Source organism: Nicotiana sylvestris, chromosome 11 (genome assembly GCF_000393655.2).
Source record: "Nicotiana sylvestris chromosome 11, ASM39365v2, whole genome shotgun sequence".
In the NCBI taxonomy this organism is placed as follows: domain Eukaryota; kingdom Viridiplantae; phylum Streptophyta; class Magnoliopsida; order Solanales; family Solanaceae; genus Nicotiana; species Nicotiana sylvestris.
In genome coordinates, this window is record NC_091067.1 from 155,107,100 (window position 1) to 155,130,990 (window position 23,891).

Genomic DNA, 23,891 nt, shown 5'->3' on the forward strand with positions numbered 1-23,891 from the left:
AAGGAAACAAAATTTTGGTTTCAACTATTTAGGACCGTTTGGCCATACATTTTGCCACAATAAACTTGGATTTTATTTGCCAAATACATATTTGGTCATAAATTTTGCCTATATTTTGGCAAAATCTCAAATCCCAAGACCAGCCAAAATCCTTACAAACACTAAGCTAGCGTTTGGTCATAAATTCTCAAATTTGTTTGAAAAATCTGATTTGGGTGAAGATTGGTTTGAAGATGAAAATGTGTTTGATCATGCGTTTTCAAAACATATTTCCCAACTTTATTTTGGAAAAATATGTATATAATTCCCAAGTTTTGAGATTTTGGCCCAAAATCAGCAATTGGGGTGATTTTGGGATTTGGGGTTCAAGATTTGGGATTTTGCCAAAATGTGGGCAAAATTTATGGCCAAACATGAGTTTGCCAAATAAATTCCAAATTTATTTTGGTAAAACTCATGGCCAAGCGGGTCCTAATAATTATATACATGTTTTTCCAAAATAAATTTGGGAAATATGTTTTGAAAATGTATGTCCAAACACATTTTCATCTTCAAACCGAACTTCACCCAAATCAGATTTTTCAAAACAAATTTGGAAATCTATAGCCAAACGCTAGCTTAGGAGTTTGGATTGGTTTTAAACCGGTCAAATCAGCTTTTAAGTTATTTTTAGCTTTTTCCAATATTTGGCAAAGTTAAAAGGTATTTAAATAAAAGTTGTTTAAAATAAATCAAAAGCAACGAATTAGGCAATCCCCTTATTATTTTTCAGCTTAAAAATTATTTCTGCTGAAAACTCATTTTTTTAAGCCAATCCAAATGGGCTCTAGATAAGCCCGAGTAAAATCTCTCTAATAAAGGTCACTCCACACTTAAACTCATCTGGAATTCACTTGTTAAGTATGAAGAGTCAAAATATAAATAAGTAAACATATGAAGAAATAAAGGGGAGTCAACACATAGTATATACATAAATATATATATATATATATATATATATATATATATATATATATATATATTTAACCAGTCTATGCGGTATAATTTTCCGACGAAGGAGTGTCAATTAACTCCCTTTGCCGATGAGTGGTCCGCCACTGTGAACAAGTATTTATCACTCCATCATAATCCTTGTTGATTGCTATGAATGAGACTAGTTTCTTAGCACGTGTATCCCAATTATTTAGTAATATAATATTTTACACGATATATAATAAAAAATGATCTTATTTTAGTGACCTTATGTTGAACTCAAAATGATCTTTTTGAGTGAGCTAGATTTTTATGCATTATGAAATATAAAAAAGTCGTAATTTACGATCGAATGATGGATGCCGAGAGTTATACTTTAGAGCTATAGGCTATAAAAATGGATATCACAACGGACTATTTCGGCCAACTCTGTATGTTGTTAAAGAAACTTATGGAATTCAATATTGTTTAAAGGGTAGTTGAAGGAAGGAGGAAATCCACTAATAGTGAGGGTGAAAGAAGTAGGTTTTTTTCTCAATGTCTGTTAGTTTTCTAACAGAAGTGGGTGTTTTCTGTTACTTAATGTGCTCATATTTTATAAACTTAAAGGACAAATGTTGCTCAGAGCTATTTAAACGACAGAGTTAAACTTACCCTCAAGATAATTTTGGCTAAAAACTCTAAAGAGCTCAACAAGAATAAGCTTGAATGCATTGAGAAAGAACTCAATAAGAATAATATCAGTATTGATGATAAGTAAAACAAGTAGGGAGCATCACAGTATGCAATCACTTGGAGAAAAAATTAAAAGCATCTAAAATCCAGTTTTGAATTGATATTAAACAAAGAAGTGAAGACGACCACCGACCTTGCAGCACCTATGATACAGTTGAACTTAGCATAGGTACCATATCAGTAAGTTCATAAGACTCACAGATTATATTAGTAGATATGTAAATTTATAGTAAATCCTTATATTGTGTAGACAACTACAACCAATGAAGTCTGTCAAATACCTAAAATATCAAAGGCAAAAAAAAAGGTCTAGTGTTCAAAGATAAAATGGACCTTGCAGCCACAATGCTAATAGTTCAGACCTAACAGAAACCAGTAACTGAGGCCTTTCCTAATTTGATTAAAGTAAATTTAAGTGCAAACATCAATGCCTCCCAGCCTCCCCTACAACCTTAAGCATGAAAAAGCACAAAAAGCTAAGAATAGATAAATGGACACCTTAAACTCTTCCATGTAAAATTTTTAAGGCCGAGACTAACTTATGTTGTACAACAGAAATGCTAAAAGAATCAGGGAAAAAGAATCCACGGAAACATAACAAAAACCATTGGTTATCTGTCGGATTACTTCCTCGATTTCTTCCTTGATTTGGATGAAGCCTTTGGTTGCTCAGTGCCTGCATTCTGAGAGGCTCCTTTTGGATTAGCTGGCTGGTTTGACTTCGTATCACTACTGCTCGCTGCCTCTTTAGCCACTGCACCCTGAGAACCTCTAACCTGAGCTGCTCTCTTGTCCTTTCTCTTTGGTCTGTAACTAGACCTCTCCCTCTTGGGAAGCCACCTTTCTGGATCAGGTGGAGGTCCTGGATTGGCCGGGTCAAAGCCCTTTGGATATTTTGGCTTTCTCTTCCTCTTTTTCTTCGCCTTATCCTTGTTCTTTGCTTCATATATTTCAGTGGCAGCAGCAGTTGGACCTTTCTCGGCATGCTTGGCACCAGAAGTTTTCTCCAAACTGTCCACATCTATCGCTTTCAAACCAGGTAGTGGTTTTAGCTTCTTTTCGTAAGCTTCTGCTTTCTCAATATCTCCATGGGCAGCAGTCTGGATCAATCCAACTAAAGCTTCAAGACTTCCATGGCTTTTTACTAGCTCCTCGTACAGCCGTGCTGCCTCCTCCTTCCTTCCATGCCTGAGCTTGAAAGCAGCAGCCTCCTGCATGATGATATTGAGCTTATTGTCTTCAGTCATGGCATTTGACCACCACCTGATTGCGGAATCAAACACAGCATCGGCACCATCGATATCTCCCGCTCGTTCCTTGAGAGAAACAAGGGTGGCAACAGTTGCAGGTTTGTGTTGAATGTCGGGTATTTTTGCCAAGGAATCGGCTGCAATCTGGGGGTGGCCAGCAGCTGCAGCTACCTGAGCCCTTGCAAGTAGGATAATATTGGACTTGTCAGGAAACCTATCTGCATACTGTCCAAGTATTTCTTCAGCTTTAGCAGCCTTGTTCTCTCTCACATGTACAGCAGCTTGAAGGAGTACAGGCATCAAGCTACCAGGGAATATCCCAGGTAGAGCACCAACGAGTTCTCTAGCCTGTAACGATCAAATGACAAAAATAAACATCTAAAAAAGAATGTGAGGATAAACAGTAGCAGCTGGGTGTCTACTCCTTGTTTATTAATGCATCAAATGATAAAAGGAGAACTATCATGAACAGATGCAACATCTCAGAATATACCTGATCCATCTTATTAGAATGAAGAAGAAGCAGCACCCTATTGGTGTATATTGCTTCCCTTTGCTTCTGCGAGAGCTTCAAGTCCAGTCCCCGAGCAAGCTGCAACTTCTCTGGTCCATCACTTTTCTCAATTAACTTATCAAGTTTCCTTAGGCCATCAGAGACGTCTTTAGGACCCTTTAAAGCAATGAGATTATTTACTGCCACCGCAAGTGAAGAATCGTCAGCCAAATTTCTTTTGACAAGATCAGTATAAGCTGCAACAGCCTCTTGGGTGTTCCCTAGAATCTGGAGGAGAAAAAAAGAAATTTGCATAATTGCAACTTATCGAAGGAAAAGAAGACTAGCCAAACTCATGTTAAATAATTACCTGTTGTACATATGCAATTTGAACAGCTATAGGTGCCAATTCAATTTCAACATCATCATCAGCAAAATTCTCTTCCATTAGTGTTTCCTGACCAATTCTGTAATTTCAATGTCCAAAATAAGATATTCATCTTTAGTTATATTTTCATTTCATTCATGCAGAAATTAAGTTTCACAGAGACTGGCAAAGAAGTGCAATGTTTTTCGACATTTGATTTGAGACCTCTAAAAGTACATAACCAACAACTTCTTCCAAAAAATAGGTCCCAACAATTGAAGTAAACCTTAAATAGACGAAGGAAGACAAAATTTCATTCTACGACTATTCCAACTGAATAGAGCAGAATGCAGTTTGTCGGGCCCGGAACCAAAATATTGTAAATTTTGACTCAAGAGACAAAAATAGTTGGAAAAAAATGTTGAGGACCATATTATGTGTAACACATACCTTAACGGCCAGTTATCCCGTTAAGATATAGCGCATGTAATATATGCGCTATACTCGGTATTTGCAGCCATAATAATTGACTGCATAGAGCATCAATTATATGCGCTATGCATACTCCTCCCAATCATCTGGTATGTTCTTTATTACAAGAAAATCACATAAAACGTGGTCTATGAGTTATCTTTTCAGTATAATTAACAATTTAACTTGGAAATTAGCCCATGTAACTCTGTGAATTTTTGTATATTCATGTATTTGTGATATATTCATGTATTTGTGAATTATTTTGCTCTCTGGCAAAATCTGTATTAGGAATTAGTACAAATATTTAAGGGTAAATTGATTGAGATAGGTATGTAGTTTTCAATATCAGAGTCTACTTTATCTTCTAGGGAACATACTTGTCGATAGTATAAAAAGTTAGGCTAATACTTTACATTTTAGAAAGAATGTCATCATTTGTTCTTTGGGAAAGTCATCATTTCTAATTGCCCAATACAAAAAGGTTTTCAAGTCACTCAATTCGACTATTACTGCATTAGATATCAAACACAAAATGATAGTTCCAATGTTCAACCAAAAACAACCCTTAAGTTTAGCACCGATACAAGTATATCATGAAGAAGGGGGAGGGGTATACATAGCGCATATAATTGATGCGCTATGCAGTCAATTATTATGGCTGCAAATACCGAGTATAGCGCATCTAAAACATGTGCTATATCTTAACGGGGTAACTGGCCATTAAGGCATAGCACATGTTTTAGATGCGTCATACATAATATGGTCCTCAACACTTTTCCACCTATTTTTGTCTCTTGAGACAAAAATTACAATATTTTAGTTCTGGACTCCAATTTGTCCCTTGTCACATCTCACAAATATTCAAGTTGCCTGAGATCTCTGGCGACAAATAATAAACCACATTACAATTGTATACAAGATATAGATAGAAAATCATCCTACAAAACACAACTTACAATTTACAACCTGATATGGTAATTCCCCTATTTTATGCTACCTCATCCCCTAAAAAAAAGACATAACTTGAAAGAAAAGGCAAGTAAAAATTTGAACCAAAAGAAAAGGGAATTCGACACTAAAATATTGTAAATTTTGACTCAAGAGACAAAAATAGGTGGAAAAAAGTGTTGACCATATTATGTATAAAGCATCTAAAACAGACGTTGTACCTTAACGTACAGTTACCTCGTTAAGATATAGCGCATGTTCGATGCGCTATACTCGGTATTTGCAGACATAATAATTGACTGCATAGCGCATCAATTATATGAGTTATGTATATACAACCCCCCCCCCCCTTCATGATATACTTGTATTGAGGCTAAACTTAAGAGTTGTTTTTGGTTGAACATTAGAACTATCATTTTGTGTTTGATCTCTAATGCAGTAATAGTCGAATTGAGTGACTTGGAAACTTTTTTGTATTGGGCAATTAAAAATGATGACTTTCCCAAAGAACAAATGATGACCTTCTTCCTAAAAAAACTTAGTATTACCCTAACTTTTTATACTATTGACAAGTATGTTCCCTAGAAGATAAAGTAGACTATGGCATTGAAAACTACGTACCTACCTCAATCAATTTACACTTAAATATTTATACTAATTCCTAATACAGATTCTGTCAAAGAGTAAAATAAGTCAAAAATTCACAAATACATGAATATATGACAAATACATGAACATACAAAAATTCACAGAGTTACAGGGGCTAATTTCCAAGTTAAATTGTTAATTATACTGAAAAAATAACTCATAAACCACATTTTATGTAATTTTCTTGAAATAAAGAACACACTAGAAGATTGGGAGGAGTGTGCATAGCAATCAATTATTATGGCTGCAAATACTGAGTATAGCGCATATATTACATGCGCTATATATTAACGGGGTAATTGGTCGTCAGTCAAAATTTACAATATTTTGGTTCCGAACAGAAGAAAAGGTTCCTGATATGAAAGCATCATTTGCATGATCCTGGAAATTGGAAGAGGTAGAGTACTTCTTTGATTACTAATAAAAAGTACAGTAGACAAAATAAGAAGATATAGAAGCTTTATAGACATTTTAACTCCCAAGGTACAAGCACTTTGACTGTAACGGCATGTGTATTCTATTATTGTCAGCATGTGTATTCTATTATACTAGTTCTGAATTGTGAGTCTATCATTTCTAAGAGGTTAACAAACCAACAAAAGTTTAACCCAAATAAGAAAATACAAAGATACTTGAGATTCTAGAGAAGTTCATAGCGACAAAAATATATCAATAGCTAAAGTACATCTTGCTACCAACTAAAACCCTCCAAATACTTCCCAAGTGAGGAAGTTTCTGGTGCTTTTTTACTAGTCATAGATTGTGCATCATCAAGTGTTAACAAGATGGATAAAAGTCTTGCAAATAAAGCATTTCAGGGCCTAACTGAATCTAATTCTTCCATGGTGCATTTATAAGCTATTAAAAGCTTAGTAGGGGCAAACTTACCTTCGTGCTGACAATAACAGTTGTTCTGCATCTTTGTACTTCTCCCTTTCAATTAAAGAGCAGGCAGCGTTGTAAGCCAATTCGAAACTGCTAGTTGCTTTAACTCTCAGTGAATCCAAGGTTCCCTGCACTTCGGAAGCCCTTCCAGCAGAAACTAGACCAGCAACAAGATTTATCTCCAAGGAGTCTATCTTGGACTTCTGGAGCTTTTGATAAATATCTACAGAGGCACCCATCTTTCCTAAACGATATAAAATCTGAGATTCCAACAGCATTGATTCATCACTTCCTTCATGCCCCTTCAAAGACTCTAAAGCCTCATCCAGTTTATTTTGTCGGTATAAGCAATATGCCTTACAAGGAAAATGGAAAATGTTAATAAGAGAAACAAAATCCAAAATTGAAGAGAAACGAACTTATTTTTCTTTTCATCAAGTAGAGGAGATATGCAGTAAAAATAAAGCATATATATGTAAAAGATTTTGCAACAAAACTTCAAAAGGGGATCTGGTATGATCCAAGCTAATTTGGCACTGAAAATAAGCTTATGAAATGGTTAATATCCTAGTAGAGAAGATCAGATCAGGACTGATGACTGCTCTCATATTTCCTATTACTAGAAGTCAATCAACTTCCTAAGAAAGTTGGATTGCCCTTGGGAGGAATCCATAAGGATGTTTCGGTTGTAATCGTATCATTCAGGCATTCGATACAAGACTATAGAAAGAGGGCAGCCTGGTGCACAAAACATTCCCGGTTCACATAGGGTCCAAGGAAGGGCCCACCCCAAGAAGGTACGATGTAGGCATAGCGTAACACAAGTGTCAATCAATGGCTGATTTCACGGCTCAAAGTCGTGATCACGTCATACGGAGATAGCTTTACCGTTGCTCTAAGGCTTCCCTTCAATACAAGACTACCAGAAGAAAAGATCATTGGCGCTAAAATGCTAGGAAATTGATTTATCATAAGAGTGTTCTAATTTGCCTAACAACATACTTTGTATCTTCCGCTCTTTCTCCTCTATTCTTTTCTTAAAGATTGATAATAATATTTGCAAATAGAATAGTGCTCATGATGAAATTTTTGGAGCGATCAAGATTTATAATTTTGTATAAATGGCTAGGGCAACTGGGCAAGTGGTATGGGAGTTAGAAATTGTTGTAAAGTAAAATGACTTCCGCCCATAAGAGAGAGGTCAGTTTTCCCCTTTAACATGAGAGTTTAAGTTCTATGCACTAGTAGTATCCAAAAATATTTGCACAATCAAGTCACTCATCAGGTAATTAAAAGTAAATCTCTTGATAAGTATTACTGAAATTCGTAATATGGTAAAAATGGCAACTAAACTCGCTATCAAAACATTAAAATTCAGTAACAGGGTAAAAAAAAAACTCTCTACATTTACAGTCTTCAGTAGAAAATTCCATCATACCAAGCACACCTAAGCTCCCATTTTCCAATTCCAAAATCAAAGCAAAACCTAAAGCTCCCTCCCCTTCCCCAAACCCCGCCCTCTCCCCCCACACACACGCACAAAATGCCCAAGTGCCAATTACCTTTAATTTATACATAAGGGCTATCAGTTCACAACATACATTACCTTAAAGAAGCTAAGATCAACAGAAGAAGCCTTTTTGCTAAACTCTTTAATAGCAACCAATGCTTCTTCTATACAATCTCCTTTCACTAACGCCACCACTTTACATCGTATCGCGTCCTCATCTCCAGGCGCAGCAGCAATAACTTCAAATAAAAATCATTAAAAAAACAATAAATTTCATTAAAAAATTCATTAAATGCAATTTTGGATGGAAATTCGAATTGAACTGACTTTGATCAGAAACTTTGACGGCTTGTTCATATTCGGATCGTTGGATGTGGCGATTGAGCGAAGTGAAGAGATCTTCAATGGATATAGCTGCGGTAGCAGCTGATGCCTTTGGTTTTTCTTTGGGCTTCGGAGCCATTTGTGAAGCGATTCGAGATCTTCTCCTTCTACGACTGTTTTGAGAATGAAGAAATGAAAAGTCAGAATTGAGGAGGGTTTGCTGACTGGATAATCTAATTTGGGCCTAGCTCGGGTAAATAGGTTTGGGCTTATCTTTGGGCCCAAACCCAAGTACTAGTGAGCTGTTGGGCTGCTCGCCTGCTTGTTGAATCCAATCCAAGTACCAGTGCGTAACTCTTTGCTTTAATAAATTAAGGAAGTCACACATTTGTCTGCTCGGCCAAAAATATTTGCAACACTAACCAAATATACAAAAAATATACATTGATTGCGTTAATATACAAAAAAATATATACATTATCGGCTATTACGCAGCATCTAGGTGGGGTTATCAGAAACAACGCAGGAGATAGGGTGACTGGTTTCTACGACTATACTTATGCAGCATCTCCTATCCTGGATCCGAGGTCGTTGCACGAACCCATATACATTAAATCTTGGATCCGCCTTTGTTCACTATCATCGTGAAGAAGGAGGGGATGAAGACATATAACTAATTAAATGGTAAGTATATTCCTTCATCATTAATCTCAGAGGTTTAGGATATGAGATCTGGGTATAGACTATAGAGTCGTCTTTATTAAAGTACTTTAAGTCTTAATGCGAGACTTTCCGACGCATGTTCAAATTTAATCGAATCTTAATACGGATACCGAACACTAACTAGGAAATACAAAAAAGTATAGAGAATATAAGTGGGGTCCCTTGTATCTAGAGTTGCATATGATATACATGTGATTTCATAACTTTCATACACAGTCACTGCCATGTCTGCCGACAAAAGGAATGAAGGAATATAATGACATGACAAACATTCCTTCCATTGCACGACAGTTTTTGTTCTCTTCCACAGTGACAATGATTCACATTTTCACAGGTAATGCTTTTTGCCTTTTTGATTGTCTGATCTATCAACCACATGTAGGTCACTTAGCTTTTTTTGAAGAGAAGAGAGGAGTTGAATGGAGATGGAAGATAATTCAAAAGAGGAAATCATGCTTCCAATTTTCGTTCGTTTAGTTAATTTTCTGGGGAAATAGCCGGAAAATAATCAAAAAAAATCAGTTTTTGACTACATTCCGACCATTATTTAGGAGTAGTCGGAAAAAACAACAATAACAACAACCAGTAATAGTCTCATTGATGGGTCTGGGGAGGGTAGAGTGTACGCAGACCTTACCCCTGCTCCGGAAGGTAGAGAGGCTGTTTCCAGGAGACCCTCGGCTCAAAGACACAAGATCGGTCGTAAAAACAGAAACCGGACAAATAATATCAGCACCATAAGCGACAATAAATAAGTGGAAGGACAATAATTATGGTAATAATAAAAATTAAAAATAAAAATAAAAATAAAACAAAAAAGTGTGATGGAACAAATACCATTATTAGTACTATACAAAACACTATCACAAAGTAGGTCAAAAATACTTACTGTTTACTGTGGTCGAAACTTTTCGACTCGCACAATTTTATTTGCCAAACGACCAGAAAACAGTCGGAAATCTTTTATTTCAATTTGTTTGTCTTTTAACGAATTTTATGTGTAAAAAAATAGAAAGTATATAGGGAACTAGCTAGGGGAAGTGACAAATCTATGAAATATAATCGAAATAAAGCAAATGATCGATGTAGAAAGTTGGATTATACCAAGCAATTTCACTATTAGAAATTCGCTATTTTTCGTCTATCAAAATAGTCGGAAAAGTACCTATTTCGATTACTTTCCGACTGATTTAGAATAATCGAAAAATGTATATTATTTAATTCTAAAATTTTCGATTGTTGTAGTCGGAAAATGTCAGGACCATGTGGTCAAAAGTGATTTCACTTTCCTGTGTTATATTCCGACTACAATAGTCGAAAAATTATATGCACGGAATTTTCCGCGAAACTTTACGATAATAGTAGCCGAAAACATAATCGGCAAATTTCTAAAAGAAAAAATATAAATATGAATATTCCGACTACTACTGTAGTCGAAAATTTACGACTGACATTTTGTAATCGGAAATGATAGTCGGAAAAAAGTTTTTTTCTAGTAGTAATTACGCGCAAAGTTCATCTCATTTCACCAGTACTCTTTTCTCTTAGAAATATCACTGAATCTCTTAACTACCTCATATTTGCATTTGATCATTGAAAAAGAAATGAAAATTTGAGGACATGTTTCTATAGTTTTTCTTTGTTACACCCATACTTTAAAAAAATTATTCTAGCAGCAAGAAGCATACCTAAAAAAGGCGTTCCAGTGTACGAAATATCACGCATTCACGCATGATTTGAAAAATGGTCGCATCCCATTATATCTTGATACAAACGTCAGTGGTTGATTCCACGACTCGAACTCGTAATCTATATGTCACAAGAAATAACTTTACACAGACAGTACTATACTAATCATGCAATAAGGGTATGATGTAATGGAACAAAATAATGCTAAGGTATCAAAGAGGGAAGAGCTAAAATTAAAGTTTTAAATAAGACTAAAAATAACGTACGATATTCACTTTGTAACACTTGTCACACAAAGGAAATTTAAGAGCACGTTTGGACATATAAAAAAAACACTTTTTCTCGAAAAAATTTCCTTTTTTTTTTCAAATCGTGTTTGGACATAAATTTCAAATTTCACTTAAAGATGAATTTTGAAAAAACTTCAAAAAACTATTTTTCAAATTTTTTTCACTCAGATCACGCACAAAAATTCAAAAACAATCCAAAATTATATTCATGTCCAAACACAATTTTAATTTTCAAATACCATTCACTTGAAAAAAATATTACTTTTTTTTGAAATTTTACAACTCTTATATCCAAACGCCCACCAAGTTTTTTTTCCTTTTTCTTTATTTATCACTCACCCTTTCTTTTTAATTTGTTTTCATTCTCTTCCTTATATTCTAAACCTATAAGGCTATATGACTTCCATGCATGAATTATGATTATGGTAGTTCTTAATATCATAGTTAGCGAATAGGCTATTGCAAAAATAAAATTGAAAATAAAATTAAATAGTGTGTAATTAGTAATTTTTCCTTAAAACTTTTCTTTTATCTACGCACTCAAATACTTTAATTAATTGACATTTAATGATTTGTTGAGTCGTTTTACCTAAAACGTAACTGTTAGAAGTCCAAATCATCACCTCATGATAGTCGAACTTAATCATTTCTCAAATCTCAATAAATAGATATGTGAAAAAACGGATCATGTTAATTAATGGTGCAATAAAAAGCTTTTACACGTCCATTGTAATTTGACAAACTCAAAACATGTTAATTAGCCACTCTTTTTCTAATTAAGTTACAAGCTAATCAAGGTAGACATTTAGCTGTTACTCCCTCCGGTCCACAATAAGTGATCAACTTACTTTTGGCACGCCCATTAAGAAAAAACTAAATTCTATACAAAAATACCTAGTATGACTAAACTACTCTTAATTAAATATTTAATATGAAGAGTAAGAATACTTTTTAGGGATACGTACATAAGGGTAATTTTGGAAAAATAAATTAATTTTTTTCTTGATTATATAAATTGACACTTATTTTGGACCAAAATAAACAAACAAATTGGTCACTTATTGTGGACATGAGGGAGTACTAACTATTAGTTTTTTTTATTACATGATTATATAAATGACTTATTATATTGTGAGTAAATAAAATTAAACTCAATAATTTTTAATTCTTAACATCGACCATTGACTTCTAGCTATGCACAAAGGCCAATATATAACAACAATATATATACCCAGTATAATTCGACAAATCGGGTATGAAGAGGATAGTGTGTATGCAAATCGCAGACCTTACTTCTATTTTGTGAAGGTAAAAAGGTTATTTCCGATAAACCCTGAACTCAAGGAAAACATAATCCCAACAATTTTGAAGAGGATAGTATGTATGCAAATCGCAGACCTTGCTCCTACTTTGTAAAAGTAAAAAGATTATTTCCGATAGACCCTGAACTCAAGTAAAACATAATCACAGCAATTTTGATTAGCTAATATGTCACATCATAATATGTCATATCTTAATTAGGAGATTAGTTACAACTAAGTATGGAAAGTTCCCCTTGAATTTGATTAAAGCATGTGGGGCTAAATTCTCAACGAACCATAGCCAATTGCTAACTCCCTTTTAGGACAAGAATCATTCTTTGGTTATCTTCCTTTTCTACCATATGGCCCATATATCAAAGAAAATAAACACAAGTACGCCAACTACTTATTCGAATCCTAGGATTTATTGTGGGGTCCAAAGCCAAAATAGGGAATGAGAGTCTAGGAGTATCAGTAAAATTGTTTCCGTTTGAATTACTGATCATGGGTTCGAGCAGTGAAAACATTCATTGATACTTGTATTAGAATAGACTATCTATATCACAGCCCTTGGGATGCGACCCTTCCATGTACCCTGTATAAATACAAGATATTTTATGCACTGGACTGCCGTTTCCAAAGGCAAAGTTGTATAATCAAACATTTCTATAACAGTCTCGTTTGTTCTGATAATTTTTGGCAACAATAGTGAAATGTTGTTATAAAGGACATATACTATAACATAACATAATAATCAATTTCGAGAAAAACTTGACTTTTATAGTGAATGACTTTTATATAGGGACACTGTTATAAATATGTTTGACTGTACTATTCTTTAGTTCTTTTTAGGAAATTGTAAGTCAACATTAGACTCTCTAAAATGCAGCTCTCATGACTGAAGAGACAATAACAAGTTCAAAATTGTGAAATTTACATTTAAAAGAGATTAACACATTCTAATATGTTACCATTATAATTAGTCTGAATTTGGAACTGAGTATAAATTTGCAGTTTTTTCGTGAAAAACACAAATGAACTATTCGTGAGTAACGATAGGTTAGAAAATTTCGTAATTCGTAAATAACAATTGCATACATTTGAAAGGTTGATATTCAGAATGTACACTCATTTATATCTAAGATTTTCCTTTTTTTAAATGAATTAGGAAAAATGATTTTCTTATAATAAGTTTTTGGTTAACTACTTTAATGTATTATCGAAGGTTTTTTTTTTTTTCTTCATGAATTGATAATCCACAGTAAAAAACTAGTAGTACTATGTTTTATATAGAAGTGTCATTTTCTCTTTTCCTTTCTTCAGTCAATATGAAGTTTAGAAAATCTCTTATTTTTCTTATATATATATGAAAGAAGTAAAGTACAAGAAACCGGTAATTGCCTTTTTTCTCATATTCTTCTACTTTTTTCTACTGCTACCATAAAATAATGAAGTGTAAGTAGCTATTTGTTGGTCGTGTGAACAAAGTTTTACATTAGTAATTTATTCGAAACTTTTATATAAGGTATATGGATATTTTCATGGCGTGAGTAGAGGCAAATCCAGGATAGGTTCAGCTTTTAAAATTTTTAGCATTGAACTCATATTTTACCTATATATACCATGCAATTTTTTGACCACCGTTAAGTGAATGTAACTTCGTCGCTGATATATATATATATATATGTATGTATGTTATTACAAAAATTATATAAATTCTATACATTTTTTCGTGTAACAAATATAAATAGTTTATGGCATGGATTAAAAGTAAAAGAAATCCAAATTAATTTGGAAACCGATTACCCAGTTATGAAATTAGCTCACCCGCTTGTAACAAAGTACATGCTGTTCTCAAAAAGTGACACGTGTTTGTAACCCGTGATTTGATTGGTCGGTGATTTAACAGATCATGCACTGTTGTGCATGGGTTACTTTCTTTTTACGTGGTCGGTAACGGAGTTTACATGCCTCTGTTAAGTCCTATTGTCCTACATAAATATGTCACTATTCACGCACTATGTGTGAGTAGTTCGCGCGTGGAGTGAAATATTCTATAAATTTCCAGAGGAAAATTAATTTTTGTGAAATTTTATCTATACTTACATTAAATTAATGAATACACTAGATAATTTAAATCTAATTTATATATATATATATATATATAATTGTGTGTTTGGATATGTAGTTTGTGGGACTTCGACTAATTTACAGATATGTCTATAAAAGAAGTCTTGAAATAATGATAAAGTTATCTTTATGTAATCTATAGGTCATGAGTTCGAACATCGGGTAGGTTGGCCTTCTCTAGACCTAGGGTCGGCTCTAACCTTATCACAGGTAAGGTAGCCTTAGGCTCCCAAATTTAGGTCATGAGTTGAATGTCTTAAAAGTTGCACTATTGGTGAAGTTTTTGCATGGATTTGACCCTTCATTTACCATATAAATCAGCATCATCAATTAAAGATAGACAAGTTGAATCTAATGGGGTTAATAGATTTTATTTTAATAGCCATATATTTGGACCAGATTATGCGCACTTTGATTAATTTTATAACATATTTTATCATGGTAACTCTGTCCACCATGATCCGGACAAGTAAGAAAAAGTCACCTAGTATTGAGAATCAAATCTTAGATCTCGTGATTCTCAACCCATTTAATTGATCACTAAGATACACCCCGGAAGCCTAGTTAGTGTTCAATATTATTCAATATGTTTTAATTTATTTGAACCTATATAATTGGTTGCGGAATTTAAGAAAAATGAGAAGACTTTTGAGGCACATATACTTTGTGTTATTGCATAAAGGCAAATAGTTTTCAAATATAAAAATAAGTCATTATTTTTGATACGGACTAAAAAGAAATAAGTTCACATAAGTTGAAACGGACAAAGTATATATTTATAATCATAACAATCTCTACAAATTCAAATATGAATTTGTGCCTAGCTAGTCACACAAATAATTTTTATATTATAATCCTTGCATAACTATCACAGATCCTTCTTTAAAAATTACGTAAAAAAGAGATAAGATAAAAAAAAAAAATTGGCAGCCGTAGTACACAGAGCTTTAAAGGTTGTACTTTATTCCATATCCATCTTTATAGAAGTGATGAGAGAGAGAGAGAGAGAAAAGGTGAAAAAATAAACTGAATTGCAACGCTGTCTTCATCTTCTCTCTCTCATGCCATCACACAAAAGAGACACAGCAAAACCGGAAAGAAGAGAGAGACTTTGATGAGGAGCTTGACGACTGCATAAAAAAGGCAAAGCAAATGTCGGTTCTCTTTATTAATTCTCACAATATATTGTTCCTTTCTTCAACTCTTTATCTTCCTTTCATTTTAATTCGATTTGATTCAGTTTTAGCTATTATTACTTGCTTTTCTATGGTCAGCTCCGAATTTCTCTTCTAAAATGCGGTGTAAAATTTGTTCGAATTGTTTTTTTGTGATCTGTTTAGTTGCTGAGGAAATGTGCCCTTTTTTATGTGCATTATGTGTTTTTTTATAGCAAAATCAAGGAATTAATGATAGGTTATGGAGCAGTTTGGTTTTAACTCTGAATTTTCTCAAGTTAAACGTGCCGAATGCGGTGTTAATTTCGTTCGAATTGTTGTTGCAATCTGTTAGGTTGTTGAGAAAATGCTGGAAACTCTTTCCACCGGAAATCGGCAAACTTTTGTTTTTGTGCGTTTTTTATTTTTTGAGGTCCGAAAATTTTCAACGAAATGTGCAAATGCGGTGTTAGTTTCGTCCGATTTTTTTTTTTTTTGGTTGTGATCTGTCCGAATTTCTCAACTGTAATGTGCCAAATGTGGCTTTTTTGTTAACAGCAAAATAAAGGAAATAACACTAATAGGTTATGGAGCAATTTTGGTTGTTATTCGGAGCTTCTCAAGCAAATGTGCCAAATGTGGTGTTAGTTGCGTCCGAATTGTTGTTGCCATCCGTTTGGTTACTGAGAAAATGCTGTAAATTCTTCCTCATAAAAAAAAAAAAAAAACGTGTGCATTCTGTGTGTTCTTTTGCGAAATTTAAAGAATTTTGATTTAGTTGAAATTTTCTTTTGCTCTGAATTTTTTCAAGTATAATTTGCCAATATGGTGGTAATTTCAGTTGAATTGTTGTTGTGATATGTTTGGCTACTGAGAAAATGCTGGAAATTGTTCCAACAAAAAAAAAAAAAAAAAGAAAGAGGAAATTTCACTGTGCATTATTTGTGTTTTTTTGCAGCATTACATTATGACTGCTTGATTTATTTGAAGTTTCTTGATATTGAGCAGTTTGCTCTTAGCTCTGAATTTCTCAAGTATAATGTGCCATTATGTTGTTAGTTTCAAATGAATTGGTGCTGACCTGTTGCAATACATTTTGGTTACTGAGAGAGTGCTGGAAAATATTTATACTGTTTTTGAAGAGAAGTATAATGTGCCATTAGTTGTAATTTTCTGCTTTAAAAAGCTAATTATAATCTCTTGATATTAATTGTTTGCTTCTTGGTTTTTCTCTCTCGTTAATCTGTACCTGCAGACATATAGTATATGCATTTTGTCTTCTAATCTTTTTTTGGTTTGGTTTACAGATGATGTTAAAAGAAACTGATTCTTTTGTTTTAATAGGATTGTCAAATCTGAAGAGGATCCACATTGCTTATCTTGAAATCTGAGTTTCATATGTTGATTATTCATCTCTCTGCTTTCCTGAAGAATTAGTGGTAAATATGATTTATGGAGTCTTGTAGTCTTCATAGCTACTTTAACTTAAAGAGTTGATATGGAAAATATACCAATTTGTTGCAGACTATTAATCCACCATGAACTGGAATCAGCAAATGGAGATTCATTATGCAAATGCGGCTATGCCTTATAATTCAATTGGAAGCTTTATGGATTTCTTTGGAGGTGTTACATATGACCATGTAAATTATATATTTGCCGATCCTCCCTATGGTCAGGTACATTCAGTAGTTTTACAGCAATTAATCATTTTTCGCTCTACATCCCTGTGTGCATTCGCCTACTTTCAATTTGACCCTGCATTTCCAACTTCTGCCCTTGACCCTTGTTATGCAGGATTGTGCAAAATAACCTGTACAAATGAGGGTACAACTGGAACAATAATCAGTTTTAAATTTGTAGAATTAACTTTGCAACCCTGGACATTTTTGTAAATCATGATTGGATAAGCAGATATTACAAATAGTGCTCATGAATATGAAAAAAGAAATACTGTGAGAAAGTGGAAATTTGTTTATCAAGTATATGCTGTTATATTATGTACATACATTTGTCTAGTAGTGTGCAAAGAGAAGATCCAGAACCATGCTTTAGTACACATGTACTACATGTATCAACTGCATAATTAGCAACTGTGGAATGGACACTAGCTTTCAAATTGCTCTAGCAAACTGAGGAAATCTGCTACTAATATCTAAGCATATGAGGGCCTTAGATTTACCTTTGGATATCATTTACCTGCAACCTGTACATTCTCTTCATGCATCTTTGGTTTCGTCTATATCAAATTGCCAGTCACTTGGAAATGTAGAACAAAAATTTAAATAACAGTGCCATATGACTTCTCTGATCCTTGCAGGAGAGTTTATACCCATCGATTAGTACCAATCCATACAAATTTGGGTACTCCGAAGCAGGTAGTTTCTCATATTACGAATATGGTCATGAATATGTGGTGAATGATCATGTATCTGGAATCGAGGAGCATGATAGGCATGTAGAGAACCCTTCAACCACCACTGGTTTCCAGAATGTAGCTGCAAATGTGCATAGAGAAGAAATTTCAGGCTCCAATTCTCGCACTAATTCTGTGGAATGTAAGTTTCCTTTTCAGTCTTTGTACTGTGGCAGATATGTACAAGTTTTAAAAAAAAATCCAACAAAGTAGAATGTTTTAGCACAGCCGTTGTGCTACAAATATACAATATGTTACCATTCTCAAAAAAGTAGAATCTTGAAAGCCTATGTGTAGGGAAACATCTTCCACAGTTTCTCTCTTTATTCTAATTGCATTGTGTATATGACTAAATATTGTTTGGAAAATGCACCGGGAATGATCTAATGATCACTTGCCATGAATATATATTTTTTGATTGCTAATTGATGAAAAAACAACCATGAATTACCTGCATTAGTTAGCACCCTTGCAGTTCATTCCTACTGTATAGATATCTCCATGTTTTTTTAAAAAAAAATTTACTATTATTTTTGACTATTTAACGAACACTAGATTACAGAATATCACAGCCATTTGTATACTAGGATCAACCCTTTAAAACCATAATTCTATGTCTTTACACCTTCCTTCCTTTACTCCTATAGCTCTGAGCATCAAGGACAGGGATTTACTGTTCTTTTGTATCTCAATGTTAGATTTGGTTAAAAAGGTGAAATGACAGCACTCACCTTCCAATTGTCATCTTGCTGTCTTGAAAGCTGTTGAGCTATAGCCTCATGTTTGAACAAGTCTTCCGCAATGCCCACTCAAAGTGCATTAGTCAACCAACAATATTTGACTTGGATGGATTAGAAGAAGGCCATCCAACACCATAAACAAATTCCTCTTGTCTGATAACTCCTTTGAATGATTCATGCTCATCATATGAGATTGGTGGTAGCCTGTGGTCTGCACTAGTTGACTCAAATTGATCCTCTGAAGGCATTGGAATGTTTTTCTGCTGTTTCAGTAAAAGAGACCTCTGCTACAGGATTTCTGAAGACCATCTCTTTTAGTACCGATTTTGTATAGACAATGCAAATTGCTGGTCCACTGCCAACATTCTAGATTGGGCAGATCCTTTATCAAATTGAAGATCTGCCTGTAAATACATGTTATAAGTCCGTGGAGAGTGATAAAATGAGTTTGTTTATGAAATAAACAAAATATTAGCACATTATACGTTCCTAAGTCAAAGTGATGGTGCTAAGTTTTTTTGTTACACTCTCTACATCCGCTTCCCTCTGTTCTCTAGTCTCTAAAACCTTCTGCCTTGCTGCTTCAATGATAAATGTTATTCAGAAAGCTCAGTGGCTTTTTCTTCTTTACAATAACTGGTTACAACTTACAAGTTCTTTCTGTTTTCCATATATCAGTTTCTGAAAGTTATGTGAGTAACAAAAGTAACCAAAGGAGCATACAAGATGAAATGAGCAAAATAATTGGTTGTAATGCCTATAACTGTTTAGCTGCAAATCAGACTGCCCAAAGAAACATAGTTGTACCTAATAATGATAGTATCCTTTTGTAAGGCAGCTTTCTAGAAGCATGTATTCAGTACATTCTTCTATTATGCATTCTGTGCTGCAATCTATATCGATTATACATCTGAAATTTGTGATGGAATAGAGTTTAAGAAGGAAATAGGTCGATCATTTGATCTGAACGCAGCAAAAATTGTATGGAATATGTCAGTGTTGGATCTTATGTCTTTGAGTATTTGCAGTCTCATTTGTTGTCGTTTTTTGCTGCTGTTGCTTGTGCCTATTCATAAAGAGCTTCCTGCTTTTATGATACTTCAGGTTATGACTAAGCTTGTCCCTTTGCTCTTTTTCAGGTCCTAGGGGTCAAATTAATACTCGTGACAGTGAGGTATGAAGTTATATTCCAAAGTTATGTTTCTTCTCTTTCATGCCATGGTCATTAGTCCAGCTGAAGTATAACCACCATAACCTCTACTTTCTTATTCATAGTATCTGCAAACTACGAGAAAACTGCTCTCTCTGTTGTGGTTGTAACTATAATAATGATTTCAAAGCAGACAAATGATATAACATCCGGATGTTTTAAATAGTATTAAACTACTCTTTCGACGAATAAGGAAAGTGTAATAGTAACAAGAGGAGTCTTGCATTTTCTCTTCCTGCTGATGTTTTCAGGAAGTGCTACTGGCTTCTAAGTAAGCATAAGTCATGTCCTCTTGTGATTAGAATTACTGACTAGTTTCATTCATCTATTTTGTAAATTAATGCAGGTTGTTTGGCAAGATAGTATCGACCCTGACAACATGACCTATGAGGTTTGATTTGTAAAATTTCTGTCATCTCCACTTAATAGACTTGTATTATAATTATCTTGTGCATCATCTAATAGTATCATTATCTTGTGATCCATTTGAGACATCGAGAATCTCATGTCGGAGTTCTTTTAGTAATATCTTGAATATTAGAGGCAGAGAATTAGTTGTCAAAGCTATGTAGGTTAATGTGAAATATTTATTGCCATGAGAGTCCTGTAAGATACCGTATATTTTTTCGGGTCTCTCTATCACCTACGAGTCTAGATGGAGCAAAATGGATAGTCAGGATTCATCTAGCTGATCCCAGCTAGCTTGGGATCGAGAGTTAGTTGTTGTTGTAGACATGTGATGTGCATCATTGACGAGAATGGTGGCTTGGTGTCAAATGAAAGATGACACTGACATTTTGTTACAATTTTTCGTGATTCAATTTTGATAGTGTCAACACTGTTTTTTCGAGGTTGAATTAATCATCTTTATAATTCTTTTAAGGTCCTCTAAACAATGAATTACTCGATGCAGCCAATGACCAGCAAAGTGTTGTTTTGAGAGCTTCCCTCAAGCCACGAATTGAGTGAATAAGCTTAGACCTACTAATACCCGAACTAGTGTATGATAAGATTTCCAACTGCATCAGATCATCAGTTGATCTGCAACTTCTGAAAAATCCTTTGCATGAACTACATGTAAAAAGAGAAAAAAATAAGAGAAGGAATATGGAAAATCAGGAGATTATTGAGTTTTTTTTTTGTTTTTTTTTTTGATGAAAGAGATTATTGAGTTTATTCTTCTTTGCTAAAGAGTGCTTTGATGCTCACGGCTCCCTGTGGAAGTTTTCATATCAGGTCGTTCTCATCATTGAACCGTTTTTTCATATAGAATACAGTCATGATCATGATACTATTTAAGCAAATTGATTTAGATATCATATTAGAAATATTATGGCTGATGAGTAGTGTAACTGACGGGCCTGCATTACATACTGTCCAGTGTTCACATTATTCTCTGCAGATATTCATAGAAGACAATAAATGATTTTTTTCTTTTAATGATTGTTTCCTTTGTTTAAGTGATGATCCGTAAGTAATGTTTTAGTTTTTCTTTGTTTTGGAGTATTTGAAGATTTATGTTGGCGACTTGGTAAAACTTGTAGTTTTAATTCTATGTGGATTGAATTACAGGAATTACTTGAATTGGGGGAGGCTGTTGGAACTCAAAGCAGAGGTCTTTCCCAAGATCAAATCTCCTTGCTTCCGATCACAAAGTTTAAGTGTGGCTTATTCTCAAGAAAGAAATCAAGAAAGGAAAGGTAGAACGAACCCATCGAGAATCTCTTCCTATAAATAAGGGAAACTAATGGAAAAATGAACAATGTCTAATAATCCTATAGCTATGGCATAATAAAAATTTTATTCGTATGCTTCTTGTTCTGTGCTGATTGTTATGTTTTCTTCAAAGTATAATAGGCTGGTGGGTTGTCTTTCTATGTGACTAGTTGTCTTTTATGTTTCTCATCAACAATTTTCTTCATCTGAATAGTGCTTAGATTTCTAATCCTTATCCTTTTGAAGTTAAATATAGATATTTTACCACAGTATTCTATATTACCTAGTTTTGGGTGGTATCACCCTTTTATGTTTCGCATGCACATATTCTTTTCCAGACTTCCTCTGAGAGATGTTATTTTCTGCATATTGTGGAGTTTAATATATGTATGTGTCGGTGTTTGTGTTTATTTGTTTGTTTGGTTTGTTTATTCCCCATAGGTAATTGAATTCTGAGGTAACTGAATGAAAATGTCATCTTTGCCATAATTATCTATTAGTACTAATATCCCGAAAATATTTATTATTGTCTATCATGATTATCTTTGCCTAGTATTGTGGGCAAGGTATTGTATCAAAGCGTTTTGAATGATCACAATAGATTCTCCTTCTTATTTCCAGGTGTGTCATCTGCCAGATGGAGTACAAACGAAATGACCGACAGATCACTCTTCCCTGCAAACATCTCTATCATGCTGGTTGTGGCAGCAGATGGCTAAGCATCAACAAAGTAATGAATTGAACCCTCTAAAAACAATTTCCTTAAATGCATCATTTAACATGTACTCCATTGCTAAGTCATTCATTAATGTGTTAGGCTTGCCCAATTTGCTACTCGGAAGTGGTGATTGATACATCGAAGCGGGGAAGCAAATAACAAGCACCATAGGCAACTGGTGTCATATTTTTCTTCTTGGTCACAGCATTTTCCCTTTTTTTCTTTCCGTTCACGTTCTCCTTATAGATCTTAATTTCCCGTTGCTTCTGTGTTACATTAGAGAAATATAGTCTAGTGGTAAATAAGAACAGAAAGAAACACTGCGTTTGACAGTTTCGTTAGGAGCTTAGTACCACATGTTCTGTTTTGAATATTAGCCATGATCTCAGAACTTTGTCACAGAAAGAGGATGTCTACTTTTATTTTCACTGTCCTGATTCTATTGCCTGGGAGAAATACAAAGACAGAAGAGGAATGAACCATTTCTTTTTCTTCTTCTACCTCAAATATATTCTTGCGAGATCTGTTCTTGAAATGATATTTTGCAGTTGAATTGTTTTTCATATTGGGTAAACTCTGTTGACCTTTACAAGGGCTTGTGTAGATGTACTGAAGCATTCGACAAAAACATTTGTGATTGGTCTGAATGGAATTGGAAAGGCAGCAAAGAGACAACCGTTGGGTATTAGTGAAGTGTGATTTTGATAGCGTTTGGACATAGATTTGATTGAAACTTGAAAAAAGAGTTTTTGAAATTGTGTTAAAAATAATTTTTGAAAGTTGAAGTTACGTTTGGATATGCATTTTATTTGAAGAAAAGTTGAAGTTTTGTGAGTGGAAGAAAACATTTTACCCAAAAATTGCCCTAAACCAGTTTTTAGGAACTTGAAAATTTTTGAATTTTTCCCCCCAAAACATGATCATATTTTATAAACAAATAATGTTTTCAATTTTTTTAAAAAAAAAAAATGAAGCCAAAATCTATGGCCAAACGGGAGAGGAAAGGAAACAAAGCAATATCCGAAATTCACTTCATTTGCACTTGATTTCTGCTCCCCTACAGCTGCATTACAGGTCCACAGCTGAATTAACTTATTTACCACTGAGGGCTGTGGTGGACTGGTGGGATAGTTGAACTTCCTCTAAACTTAATTAGAGTTCTCGGGTTCAAGCCCTCGAAATGCAGAATTTTTATAGG

The 23,891-nt window shown here is 34.1% G+C and overlaps 2 protein-coding genes across 3 annotated transcripts; one reads left to right on the plus strand and one right to left on the minus strand.

Moving 5' to 3' along the window:
• Positions 1-1,930: 1,930 nt before the first annotated feature.
• Positions 1,931-8,794, minus strand: LOC104220265 (uncharacterized). The gene is made up of 6 exons (XM_009771098.2): positions 8,610-8,794; positions 8,379-8,521; positions 6,776-7,128; positions 3,821-3,917; positions 3,451-3,738; positions 1,931-3,305 (listed from the first exon to the last, which is right to left on the minus strand). Exons 1-6 carry the CDS (start codon positions 8,743-8,745, stop codon positions 2,331-2,333), a joined length of 1,992 nt encoding a protein of 663 aa, XP_009769400.1. The 5' UTR covers positions 8,746-8,794; the 3' UTR covers positions 1,931-2,330.
• A 6,925-nt stretch (positions 8,795-15,719) lies between these two features.
• Positions 15,720-23,228, plus strand: LOC104220266 (E3 ubiquitin-protein ligase BIG BROTHER-like). 2 transcript variants are annotated; one of them, XM_009771099.2, is made up of 9 exons: positions 15,720-15,893; positions 17,238-17,332; positions 17,418-17,572; positions 18,214-18,451; positions 20,189-20,223; positions 20,606-20,650; positions 21,832-21,959; positions 22,597-22,705; positions 22,793-23,228. In XM_009771099.2, the coding sequence occupies exons 3-9, from the start codon at positions 17,432-17,434 to the stop codon at positions 22,850-22,852; spliced, it is 756 nt and encodes a 251-aa protein (XP_009769401.1). In that variant the 5' UTR covers positions 15,720-15,893; positions 17,238-17,332; positions 17,418-17,431; the 3' UTR covers positions 22,853-23,228. The 2 variants fall into 2 exon arrangements, with proteins under 2 accessions (XP_009769401.1, XP_070018980.1); XM_070162879.1 differs by lacking the exon at positions 17,238-17,332 and having other exon boundaries at positions 15,757-15,893.
• Positions 23,229-23,891: the final 663 nt, after the last annotated feature.